At 42.8% G+C, this 13,682-nt stretch overlaps 1 protein-coding gene across 1 annotated transcript in view; it reads right to left on the minus strand.

Moving 5' to 3' along the window:
• Window positions 1–13,682, minus strand: part of KATNAL2 (katanin catalytic subunit A1 like 2) — a 63,274-nt gene that overhangs the window by 20,336 nt on the left and 29,256 nt on the right. Inside the window, exons 5-11 of the mRNA XM_045790017.2 lie at window positions 12,198–12,315; window positions 10,953–11,051; window positions 8,598–8,696; window positions 8,317–8,394; window positions 4,996–5,094; window positions 2,918–2,981; window positions 2,602–2,720 (exon numbers count right to left, since the gene is read on the minus strand). Coding sequence (XP_045645973.1) covers window positions 2,602–2,720; window positions 2,918–2,981; window positions 4,996–5,094; window positions 8,317–8,394; window positions 8,598–8,696; window positions 10,953–11,051; window positions 12,198–12,315 — 676 coding nt within the window. The remainder of the gene's footprint in view (window positions 1–2,601; window positions 2,721–2,917; window positions 2,982–4,995; window positions 5,095–8,316; window positions 8,395–8,597; window positions 8,697–10,952; window positions 11,052–12,197; window positions 12,316–13,682) is intronic.

The raw sequence follows: 13,682 nt of genomic DNA on the forward strand, positions 1-13,682 counted from the left end.
GAGACTAGAAACAACCTAAATGTCCATTAAGAAAAGACTGGTTAAATACGTTTTGGTATACTCAGGCAATGAAATGCCAAGCAGACTTATAAAAGAACTGTTCTTCTCTAATAGTGTGGAACAATAGCCAAGTTATACTGTTGAGTGTGGGAAAAAAAAAAGTATAGAAGGGTATGTGGAATATGTTCCTACTTGTATTTAATAAGGAAGGGAGACATAGATGAAGTTGTTGGTATTAATATAGATATAGATAAATGCTCTGAAAGGCTGCCCTTGCAAACTGTAGTAGTTGCTTCTAGGGAGAGGGCTCAAGGGTCAATATTCCCTTTTGTACCTTTTTTTTTTTCAAAAATACTAGTTATTTTTTTTAAAGATTTATTTATTTTAGAGAGGGAAAGAGAGGGAATGTGGGTGGGGGAGGGGCAGAGGAAAAGGGAGAGGGAGAGAGAGAATCCTCAAGCAGACTCCCTGCTGGGTGTGGAACCTGACATGGGCTAGATCCCAGGAACCTGAGATCATGACTCGAGCTGAAATCAAGAGTCAGCCACTTAACTTACTGAGCCACCCAGGCACCCCAACACTAGTTACTTTTTTAAATATATGGTAAAAGAAGGGGAGAAATTGGGGGAGGAATCATTTCCTCGCCCTAAGAATTCTAACAAAATAATACTGAAGCAAAGGAGAACTTTCGTTATATAAAATGTTCACACAGAATGGAGAGTCCTTGTTAAATGACTTTTCTGGCTATCCAACATTAAACAAGACAATTCTTTTAGTAGTTTCAATCTTCGTTAAGAATATTCATAAAAGGGGCGCCTGGGTGGCTCAGTCGGTTGAGCATCTGCCTTGGGCTCACGTCATGATCCCAGGGTCCTGGGATCAAGCCCTGCTTCCAGCTCCCAGCTCCTCAGGGAGTCGGCTTCTCCCTCTGCCCCTCCCACTGCTCATGCTTATGCTCTCTCTCTCTGTCTCTGTCTCTGAAACAAATTAATAAAATCTTTAAGAAAAAAGAATATTCATAAAATATTTGAATTTACTCTTCTGTTTAGGGAAGTCCTGTCCAGGGAATATAATGTAATCTTTCTTTGAGCATCTTGCAGTGTTTTGTGCTCACAGTTGTAAACACCACTTTTCATGACAGGAGAGAATCTAAACTGATTCTGGGGGCATCTCGTAAAAGTTTTATTGTTCCTCAGCACATAGAAATGGAATGTTAAAAAAAAAAGAGTCTTCATGGGGCACCTGGGTGGCTCAGTCGTTAAGCGTCTGCCTTCGGCTCAGGGTGTGATCCCGGTGTTCTGGGATCGAGCCCCGCATCAGGCTCCTCTGCCGGAAGCCTGCTTCTTCCTCTCCCACTCCCCCTGCTTGTGTTCCCTCTCTTGCTGGCTGTCTCTATCTCTGTCAAATAAATAAATAAAATCTTTAAAAAAAAAAAAAGAGTCTTCAAGCTAATGATGATTTTATAGTTTAGATTTTAGCTAATTGAAATCAAACTAACCAGAATCACATAGAACCCACAAACTTAGGAACAGGTTAAGTTCCAACCCCACCTTTAGACCTGGCATTAGGGTAGACTCAAAGAACAAAGAAACAGATGTCAACGTGGGTTTCCACGAATTACAATCTTGAAAGAGTGATAAGAATTTATAAAAACTTACACATTTGAAATAACTTGAGAAAAGTATCAAAGTAATAAGTAATAGGTCATTTTAGGTAAATCAATCCTATAAAAATATTCTATTATGACTTCCAAGTAAGCCATAATATTTTGAAAATGAGACATTCCAAGGGAATGTAACTTAAGCATAATATTTTCGAGTAATTTCTTTTCAGAAAATATATAGTATTTACATTGACTTAGTATTGATTACTTACCAGTCATTCTATAGAATTCAACAGTTTAACAGGATTTCTGAGAAGGGCCCACCTTACATTGAGGTGTAAATCATAAACAGATATTCTCTTAAGGTGACCAGAAAGTATAGTAAAATTTTATAACATAAAATTTTATATTATATTTTATATAAAATATTTTTTATATTTTCTCCTAAGGAGAGGAACAAATTGTAAGGCTATGGAGCACTTTGGAGGAAAATTGCTCAGAGCATCTGAAAAAATAATTGTTTTCAATTTCTTGATTCTTTCTGAGAGTATCTGGTGTAGGGACTAGCATATGGTAGTAGCCTCTCAATAGATGGTAACTGAATGTACTGTAATAATAAATATAATAAATAGATAATAAATATAATAAATAAATAATAAATATAATAAAATATAATAAATTAATAATAAATGCTTCTTGAATGAAGAAAAAATATCATAAACAACCTTTGTCCCAGTTTCCATTCCTAAACTACAAGAATCAAAAAGGGACTATTGGTCACATTCCCAAACGAAAGGAGATCATGTTTTGCTAATGGGGATAGGATTAAAATCCACATATAATAGTCAATCCATCTCCTGGGCTTTTGGTAATCAGAGTCCAGGATAAATTCTAACACATAAGTCACTTAAAAACAAACAAGGTCTAACATCATTTTGCACCACTGTATTTGCTGGAGCTTATTCTAAACAAAACAAAGCAAAATCAAGAATTCCTACCCGAACAAGTTTTTCTGAATCCCCTCTCCATTTGCTGACGATGGTAGATGCAGAAATGTTAAAGAAGGTGGTTTTGCACTCCGTGGCCACAGCTTTGGCCAGTAAAGTCTTTCCTGTGCCTAGAGACACATGGGGATAAAACATGAGTGACCCCTGAACTCCATTCCTCTGCTCACAGAGAGAAGTCAGTCTCACAAGTGAAAAAGGAGGTGTTACCCATGGTCCTTAGCCCCCCCAGCCTGAATGAGGACAGTAGGGCAATTCATCCTCTGCATATACACTGAGTATCAAGACCAAAACAGAAAGATTCCTTTACCTGGAGGGCCATACAGCAGTAGTCCTTTCCAGGGGGAAAGGATTCCTGTAAACAGCTGTGGGTACTATGGAAACAAGGAACGAAGATGAGGTTTGGCATCGGTATGTCAGCCTGCACACCCTTAGCACAAACAAAAGAAGGAGGCTGGAGTGAAACCCAGCACAGCTCAGAGAGTCAGGTCTTCCTTTTCTGAAGGCTGGCTGCTTCCATCTACATCTTATTGACCCCAGTTTTGCTTTCACACTTAATAGCAATTCCTGGCTGAATTTTTGTGGCTTTTTAAAAGAGCAATTTTTTTCTTTTCTCAAGAAAAGAAAGTCATATGTAGGTACTTTCCCTCTCCATCACCATAGTTATTTCCTACATACATAACATCATTTCCCCCCGGAGTTCTACATACAGGGTATTTGGCAATCTTTTGAATGTTGTGAATCAGGAATGCCTTTTAAGGTAAACACTAAAACCAACAAACAAAGGTGTATGCAAATAAAGCTATGGCAAAACCTGATTTAGAAGCTGGGAACATTCAATGCTGAATGCATTATGAGACACTGACTCCACACAGGACATGCACGGACTTCAGGGATTCTCTCCCATTAGATCAAATTCGGACAGTCTGGAGGGTAGGTAGAGTGATAGAGAACAAGGGAGAAGGAAGAACAACAGTAAAATTATAACCAGCTAGTAGTTTCTTGCTGATGCTAACGCCAAAATCTCGACACCATCACATTTGAACCTTGTAGCACCATGGAGATAACATATCCGGAGTTTCAGTGAGAGGTTCTATCCTGTCCCAGGAGACTTGTAGCGTACAGCCACTCAGAGGAAAGGGAGAATAAATTTCTACTAATTCTGAACGCCAGTATATTTCTTACCCCCATGTCTGAACACAGGAAGAAAGAGGGAGCAAGACCATCCAAATTTATTGATTTTTGTCTCATTAGACTAGAAGCAGCCAAAAATCAGGGGCTGTGTGGGCTCAGTGGTAAGAATAAATAGATTATTCAACGCGATAAATGTGTTATCTTGACTGCGGGAGATTACAGAAAATGGCCACAAATGAACTGCAGCTCCTTCCACCGAAAGGCAGAGCATCTTTCTCCGTTGCTTGAATCTGAACTTGGCCTTGTGACTTTGGCCAATGAGACATTAGCAAATATAAGAAGAGACTTGAAAATATAAGGACTATAAGAAGAGATGTGAGAAATGCTGTTGGATTGGGACCTGCCCTTTCTTGCTTCTGTCTGGGAAGTCTGTGCCGCCACAGGAACGAGACTGGGCCTGCCTGCTGGAGGATGAAAGGCACGTGGACAAGGCTCTGTTGTCCTGTCTATTCCAGCCAGAATCAGGTGGAAAAGAGATGAGCCAGCCCAGCTGAGCCCAGCCCAGACTGCCTACTGCCACAACTTTGCACAAATAAATGATTGTTGTTTCAAGGCGTGAAGTTTTGGGGTGGTCTGTTATACAGCCAAAGCTATGTGGTACACAGACCTTCTCATCACCACAGTTGTAAACCCAACGTGGAATGTCTTGTTTTTCTATTTTCCTTCCTGTTTCATGAACCACTCTGCACAAAGACTCGTCGGGGAAAATCAGTGAACATAACACAATGGCTTTACTGGCCAGTGCCCTGGAAGGGGCTGTCTAGTCTTTACAAAGAGTCAAAAGCAAAACCCCAGATGATGGGGGTTTTGGGGGGGGGTGGTAAGGTCTATAGAAACAAAGTGAGAGGCCCTCTCCTACAGGAGGCATTTCTACTATAATAAGTATATTTTTCGGGAGGCAGACTAATTTGAACCAATCTATGATAACTGACAAATCATATATATTAGAGTCTTGGGTCTTAAACGACACTTGAACAGACCCCTGCCTTGAACCGAAATGTAACATGATTTCAAAATGCCTACAATGGCTGGGCCTTGGGACTCCGGTGTTTAACCAATTATTGTGGGACACAGGCAAAAATCAACTTGGTGACAGAAGAACATCCTGTCCTCTCTTCCTGATGGGTACATGACATACAGTTTGTCCAATGGATAATGAACAGAAAGAACCCCCGAGAGGCTTCCCATCCTTACCCTGATAGGGTACACAACAGCTTCTTTGACTAACTGCTTGGCTGCATCGAGTCCAATAATGTCATTCCACTTTATGTTTGGATTATGGAGATAAATGTCCTGCAATGCACATTTGATCATTTTGTTAAAACTAATGTTTTCCTCCACAGCTGTAATAAACACAGGAGCAGCAGAATACTTGACTTACAATAGGACATAAAGTGCTGGTGATAACAACTCTTCATATTAGATGTATGTATATATACACATTGTAATTATGGGCTAGTTCAACAATGGATGCCATGAACATATTCAGTGATTTTCCCTGAAGAAGAGATTGATGAGATAATATGGTACTTTTAAGAGGAAACAAAATCTCCTAACAATGGACTATACCTGTCTTCAGTCAATAGCAAACCAGGCTGATTTATGACTGTAATCAAAGAAGCTACAGAATATGCCTTCAAATTACATTGGCTTTTACTGCAAAACAGAGTTCCTAGCCAGTGCCTGGCCTCGCTTGCTCCTTGATCTTGCAAATGCTTTCTTAATTTGTGGCCTAAAAGAGATAATGCTCCTCTGAAACCAATTTCTCTTTTTCCCTAGTGATGTCTCCCTACTTTCCATCAGGAGCAATTGCTTCTGCAAAATTGAAGGAAGCCAGCAAGCAAGCAGAGGTGCGGTTGGCCCTCTCCTAGTGGAGCCCTGTAGCAACCATCTGGGGCAATCAATTAAGGTAGCTTTTACTGATAACTAATTTACAGTTTCCAAACTTCAATTCCACAGGACGCCTCAGAACAGCCACATAGGGCCTTTCTCAGCAGGAGCTGTTCCAGGCATACTGAGTATCTAGTGTTAGATCAGAAAAAGCTTCCTTTTAAAAGTCATTCTGAGTGACTACAGAACAATCTGGAAACTATTTTTATATTCACTTAATTTTTTTAAAGATCTATTTATTTGAGAGAGAGAGTGTGGGCACCTGGATGGGGGGAGGGGCAGAGAGAGAATCATCAGGCAGACTCTGTGCTGAGCGCAGAGCCCACCGCAGGGCTCAGCCTCATGACCCTGAGATCATGACCTGAGCTGAAACCAAGAGTCGACACTTAACTAATTAAGCCACCCAGGCACCCCTATATTTATTTAATTTTTAAATAATACATACACATGGTTCAAAATATACAAATATGTTTTTTCAGTGCTGGTGAGATGTTATGTCCCCATCCCTGTCCCCCATTCTCCCACATCCCTCCACCATGGCTGACCACTTTCATTAGAGAAAATATTCATACAAGTGATTTTGGTGGTGCATAATAGGCATGATCCATTGATACAGCGACAGAGAAAGGACTGTCTTCCAAAATCTTGGGAGAATGCCCCCTATCTTTAGATTGTGGATCTACAGGCTAGCCCACCGCCCTCTCACATTCTTATTACCACACTTCCTTAGGAAAGGCTTGGCACAGAGTGGGGGATTCGTCTACCTCGGAATTCAAAGCATCCATAGATCAGAGCAGTATTCCTTGCCCTCTTCTAGAGCTGATATTGAATTCCACATAGCAGTGTTTAATTTTCCAATAGGAAGTTCCTCCTTATAGCAACAAAGTTATCAGTCATGAGATGGTGATCTCCCCATCACTGTAAGCAGTCAAGCAGAGACTGGATGAACTACTTCCCATGGTACTGTAGAAAAGATGCCCAGTGGAATCATTTCGGGCCACTTCTACTCTACAACTCCGTCATCTCTAGTCATGTTGTCTTCTTGCAGAAACAGTAACAAGACTATTAATTTTTATGGGCATAAAGATTGTTTTTCTCTGCTCTCCTTTGCATCCTAATTACCACAGCCTGGCACAGACCTCATCCTCTCTCACTGGAAATAACTTGAAAGCTGGTCTCCTCATCTCCATTTCTTTGATATCCATCCACCACCCTGTCATTAGGACAGACTAAAAGCACATTTGAGTATCCCATTCTCCCGATGGACACCTTTCAAAGATTCCCCACGTCCTGTAGGCCACTTCCAATCCTGGGTTAGTGTTCCTTTACTCAGGAACTCTGGCCTCTCTCTGCAGCCCTATTATTCCCCACCACTCCTTGTGGCTCATTCAGCTCAAAGTTGTACAATTTCACAGGTATGTTGTTTGGCCTAGAACCCTCTTCCCTCCCTCTTGTGCATTTTCATGTGCCTATTTCTCGTGTATCTTCTTCCCTAATGCTTTCCCTACACTTTGGCACAAAATACCCCTCCTTTATGTTCTCCAAGTGCACCTTACCCATGGGATGAGAGACTCTTAAAGGCAAGGACTGTGTCTGATTCGTTCATCTTTGTGTTTCCAGCCCCCAGCGCATGCTTGATAGCTAATAGGTGCAGTAACAGCTGCTAAACTGAACAGCCAGAGCTCGGGAACCCTTAATTACTTCAGAATAGCTGTGCATTGTTGGGAGCATATTAAACATATCTCTGAGTCTGCCTAGGTTTCAGTCTTTCCTTAAATATGAGATTGCTGGATATCAGATAAGTACCCTGTAACTCAGGAACCTTTTCTGTTCCCAAGAAACTTGCTCAAAGTCATATGGCTAGAAAGAGAAGGATGTAGAAATCAAATCCAGCTCAACTGAATACAGAGCCAGTGTCGTTAACCATGACACTTCACTGCTTTTAAATTCTGGACGGTAGGGAGGTGGGGGGGGTGTTGGGGTAACTGGGTAACAGGCAGTAAGGAAGGCACATGACGTGATGAGCCCTGGGTGTTATATGCAACTGATGAATTACTGAACTCTACATCTAAAAGTAATGAGAGCCAACTGTATGTTGGCTAATTGAATTTAAATTTTAAAAAAAGAAGAAAATAAAATAAGTGAATTCTGGAGGGTAAGCTTAAAAATCAGTAGTCCAGATGATAAGCTCTTTCCTACTAATTTTGTTTTGCATGGAAATTTCCAATTATGAAATTGTCAGACTCCCAACATCTCTGTTTCTAGACTTTGACCATTTAAACAAGACACAGGCATGCTCTTTCCTTCTCTAAGAGGCTTTCTTTCCTTAACTCTTGGCTCTGCTCTAAAACCTTTCACCTGTCCCTTCCCTTCTAAGTCTTTTTCCCTTTTGGTTTTCTTGGCCTCTGTAGTGAGATGGTGGGCTTTTTGTATTGTAATTTTATGATTCTATAATTTATTTATCATGCATTATTGTGCCTCTAAACAATATGAGTGCCTTTGCAAGTGGGGGCACTTTATAAATAAATGATCATATTTATTGTTATTAATAAAAGAAGCAGCCCACAATGCTCCAGAAGCCCCAATCCGCCTCCGTAAATTTGTGAATTGAATATCAGATCTTACCCGGCTCACCACGGCTGCCAGTTCTCGCATCTCACTATTCATGCCAATAAATGCACTCAGAGGTTTCAACAATCGTTCCTGACGATGGGAACAGAAAGCTTTACGTTACATGTAATATCGCTCATAATTTAGAAAGCAAAATGGGCGGATCTCGGTGACATAACTGGTGGCAGGTTGTTGTGACCTTCGATTTGATCTCAAGGTTTCTCTGGACTCAAAATTATATTTCGGAAGTTCATCTGGGTGTTGGTAGTTTGCAATGTCATATCTTAGCCACTTACTGAGGGGTCTGGGTTACAGTCAAAGCTGTTCAAGCCAAGTTCGCTGGTTGCTCCTTTGATGGCATCTGTGAGCAGCCCTCGGAAGTCAATGATTTGGCCCTGGAAGGGAGTCATTGTTATTTACACCATTAAAACATGAGGGAAGACTACCCCTAATAGCTCAGCTTCAGTAAATCAAGGCACATCTATGTACCTTGGTATGTAGGGCAAACTTCAGGTGAGGCTTTCAGAAGAACCTGCGCTAACCGTGAACGAGGTGACCCTCAAGTTGGGCACTCTAGAAAAAAAATTAAGTTGCAAATAAACTCCTCAGAATGAAGTTGGTTTGCATGAAAATTCACGAGCAATTTTAAGTTCCTGACACCACGCCCCCTGCTTCCTTACAGGTCTGTTGCCCCTACATTGTCTGGTCCTTTGAAACATCCCCCACACAGGAAGAACGCATTGGCGTAAGAGTAACGATAGCTCCCACTTACCATCACGTACATTCTTCACTCAGTAGAGTGCCAGCTAACAAGTGGCTTAAGGCCAGGATTCAAACCCAGATATCTGTCTCCCGTACTCCTCCCAGTGCCCCCTTGTCTTCCCCACAGGGAGAAGGAAAAGGCAAGGTTGCATGCAAAAAACGGTAACAGCAGCAGTAGCCAGTGCTTACTGAGGCATGTTATATGCCGGGCACTATGCTAACGCTCTCCACTCATGATATTTAAAGCAGGCACTGATTATTTCCATTTTCCAGATAAGAGAAATGAGGCTTGGCAAGACTGAACAACTTGCCCAAGGTCACACAGCTGGGAAAGTCTGAGCAGGGTTTTTTTTTTTTTTTAAAGATTTTATTTATTTATTTGACAGAGATACAGACAGCCAGCGAGAGAGGGAACACAAGCAGGGGGAGTGGGAGAGGAAGAAGCAGGCTCATAGCGGAGGAGCCTGATGTGGGGCTCGATCCCATAACGCCGGGATCACGCCCTGAGCCGAAGGCAGACGCTTAACTGCTGTGCCACCCAGGCGCCCCTGAGCAGGGTTTTGAACCTAGGCAGTCTGACTAGTGCCTTTAAGAACAACATACCTACTAAATTTGTAGGGGAGCTCAGGAACCCTAAAGCTAGGGGCCCTAACATTGCAATCAATGATAGACCCATTTTGGAGATGGGCCTCTGGCCACATACCCTCATTCAGTTTTTGAACATCTGTAATGCTGGGGAGAAAACCATCTGTGTTTTACCCGGAAGACACGTCTGCTGGAAAGAGAATTTATAACTAGACTCCTTCCAAGGTTAAGTGCTGGGTTAAACAGTCCCTTCCTTGTGACCTGATCAGAAACAACTATTCATATCAATGTGAGATGTTCACGGGAGAAACTAGTGTCACAAAATTCCTAGGTGAAAGTGGCTGAAAACACAATGAAAGTAGCAGAGGTGAACCAGGAAGTATTTCTCCATGGGAGGCACTGATCCGAATGCATCATCTCCAGCGATCACCCATATAATTGAGGCCCTTCCAAGGAGCCAGTTCAGTCCAATGAGAGTTCCCTTGATTTCCAGGGAGATGCTCCCAGCTTCCCCTCCAAGCACACACAGCCAGAGTCTACCCAAGAAGAGCTGGCCGAAGGTAAATCTGAAGTCCTATAGTCTGAGAACTTGCCCAAAGAAAGAAAGATGGCTCTTACAAGAAATACAACCCCAGAAGTTACAATCAAGAGAAACCTGTTGATGTCGATCCTGCTTCTTCGCATCTCCAAAGGACATGGTTAACCTGCTTTTTGCCTACATCCTCCCAATCTGAGTCTCTTCTATTTGAGCAGCTCTTATTTATAAATCAAGACACGAGGTTCATTATGAAAGGGGTAGATATATCTATTAGGAACAAGATCCACCCTATTTCCACTAAGGTTTCATGGTTCACATGAAATGACATTTAAGCCTAGAGCTACACCCCCAGGGAGGAAAGGTGTCACCACTAGTCAACTACCAGACGGGGAGGAGAAGGATGAGGATGCTGCCATGACTCCTTCAATAATGCAGAACACCGACATTTACCATTTCAGTCACAGAATTTTTAAGCTGACAATGACGTTAGAAGCCATCTCTTCCAAACCCCTGAGTTTACAAATAGGGAGACTAAGCTTCCTAGAGATGGGGCAGTTCCTTCAAGACCATTCATCCAGAAAGGAGATTCAGACCAGAACCCCAGGGCTCTAATCCTCATCCAGTGCTCTTCGCAGCTCATCTCACAGCCAGGCTCTGACCATTCTGCATTAGCTTTTCTATTTGACAACAATAGCATTTTTTATTTTCATTTTTAGAAAGAAAAGGGAGTTCGCCTTTTGGTGCTAGGTTCATGAATTCCACTTACTTTTTGTGGGCGGACATTTTCTTCTCCACTGCCTTTGTTGATTCCTGATATACTCAAGCCAAAGTCAGCACTCTCTATGTGAGAATTAATGACAGCCTCCTGAAGAAAGAGGAAGACAGGGAGAAGGCAGCCATGGAACACAAGTTACAAATGCCCGTGGAAACGGCCTATTCTATCGTCCAAAATCACACACTGGGTATCAGTTCAGTGAATGGGAACCCTGTGTGTAATTCGGCCACTTCTGTGCGGTCCCAACAAGATGAATTCACTGCCTGCCTGTGCCATGTGGAAGGAGCTGTCACTGGAAGCCGTGGACTTCAAGCAGCTTTTCCAGTGGAGGAAACCATGGTGCCTCAATTCAAACCCACTCACTGGCTTGTCTTTTCTCCTGTGACCAGAGGTGTTCGATGCCGGGAGTGGCTGAGTTTGGAGGTGGAGCAGAGTCAATAGTCAACCAGCCACCTGTGGAACTCTCCTGCCCCACCTCCACCTCCCTTCTACCTGAGTCAGACTACACGGCCAGAGGCGTACAACCAACCTCTCTGAGAGTGAGAGATTCCTTCTGACAATCGAGTTTCATGATTATTCCTTTCTATCCCACTGGGCGTCTCTGACATCTATTCTTCCCATTCCTTTTCACAATATCAACTGGTTTTCTTTCCACTGAAACCTGGTATGTTTGTCCTAACCCAGGAGGTTCTAGGGATGGATCCCCTGAGTCAAGAGCCATTGATTTCACCCACCTGCTGGGCTCTCTCCTCTTGCTGCCCACCTTGTCCCCAAGATTGTCCAGTGTGAAGGTCTGGAGTGGGGACTGACCTTGTGTGCTTTGGAGAAACCCAGCCATTCCTGAGACTATTCCTGGCCTAATCTTAGGAGCCCGGGGATGTGCTTTGGGACAGGAAGACTTGCCACCTATGGTTACCTCAAATGGGATGATTTAGCATTGTAGCAACTAGGACCCCTGCTCTGACTGGGCCCAGGGCTCACACCTCAAAGCCTGTCACACAGCACTCTGACCAGGGGAAAGGCTAGGGGGAGGAAGGAGACCTCCCACTCAAATTTTAAAAACATTAGGAAGGCTAGAGATTTGCCTGTGGTTTTAATCAAGAAGAAAATCTACAATTTAACAAAATCACATAGCATTTTAAAAACATAGGTCCTTAAATAAATAAATGAGACTTTTCTTGGAGCTATTTCTCAGCCACCTGCAATTTTACCAGTGCCAAGCAAAGCTGTCCAGACCTGTTTAGGATGCTCCTTATGGAGGGATTTGGCATCCCCTGACTTCCCCACTGTGGTTCTGGACCGTGGCCTCTGCTGACTGATCTTGGGAAGATTTTGACAACTGTCGCTCATCACCCTAGGGGAGAAACAAAGACCTTGGAGGAAATTATTCTAACCACTTAATTTGAGTTAACTAAACAACTTGTGTACCACATTTTAAAAAAGAGTTCTAGAAAGATAGGCACCTGTACCACAATTGGGTCCTTCCATCTTCACTGCCCTCCCACCCCGTCCATCCTGGCTCTGACTTGCTCCAGTCTACCCCTTGGGTTCCTCCAAGACCAGGCTAGAGGGTCCGCCTCCTCCCGGAGGCTCCTGCCCTCCTCTTCATTTTCCCTCATGCCACCTGGCTCCAGCCCTTCTGCACATAGGTCTGTATTCTCAAGAACTCATGACTTCGCAAGCATTTTTACAACTTTTCTTCCTACCTTCTTTAAAGAACAGTATGCAGACCAGGGGTTAGGTTGTGGGGAGGAAGGAGAAAGCCTAGGGATTTGCCAGCGGTTTTGATCTGGTGTGCTGGGTATACCTAGAGGGGACTTGTGGAAGGGAAGCAAACCTTACCTCATCACATAAGATCTTCATATTTGCAAAACAAATATTCACCAAACATTGTTCATTTAAAGCAAAACAAATTGATGGGGCTGGAAGTGAGATAGTGGCTACGTCTGGTGGGGATGGGGAGTATTGTCTGGGAAGGGAGCCTCCTGGGGGTGGGGTGCAGGGATGGTGGTATCTGTGTACAAATGTGTTTGACTGCATACATGTTATATATGTCATATACATCAATGCAAAAGTAAAATAAATTTGTACATGAGGTCCTCACCATGAGATCTAAAATTCAGTGTTGCAATATTGTTAGATAGGAGATGACATCAGAGAGAGGCAGGACTGTTTGGGGGGGCACAACATGAACTCCCACATCAGAAGCTGTTTGGTTTTCTCAGTTCATTTGTCCTTACACATGAAATGTGTTTGCAGGAGTTTCACTGGAAACATTTCTCCCATATTCTAAGGGGTCTCAGAGAGCAGCTATTTCTCCATTTCTTTGTGGGAAAGAAAAAGTTGTTTGTGTCTAATATAAACAGATAGGTGTTTGGCCAGCAAGACCACCCACACCAATAATACCGCCAGTATCCATACACGGTGACCCCACTGTTGGCCCACTGGGGTGAGTGTCCTAAGAGGTAGACAGCACTTGTTTTTCATCTGTAAATAAGGAATAAAAATGCCTGTCCCTTGGGCCTTTTGCTGGCACAAAAATGAAATATCTATGAAACGAATACCAAACATTTTACAAGTGCAAACCCTTAGGAACAGCATTGATTTAAGTGAAGTGAGGTCATATATATATATAGTTAAATTTGCCCAACGTCACTGTGGGGCAGGCAGGGGCCTTGGAGTCTGTCTCCCCACTTTGATTTCCCTTTAGAGGCAAGTGAT

The sequence above is a fragment of the Ursus americanus genome, chromosome 19 (assembly GCF_024610735.1).
Source record: "Ursus americanus isolate L20-20 chromosome 19, mUrsAme1.1.p, whole genome shotgun sequence".
Taxonomy (NCBI): domain Eukaryota; kingdom Metazoa; phylum Chordata; class Mammalia; order Carnivora; family Ursidae; genus Ursus; species Ursus americanus.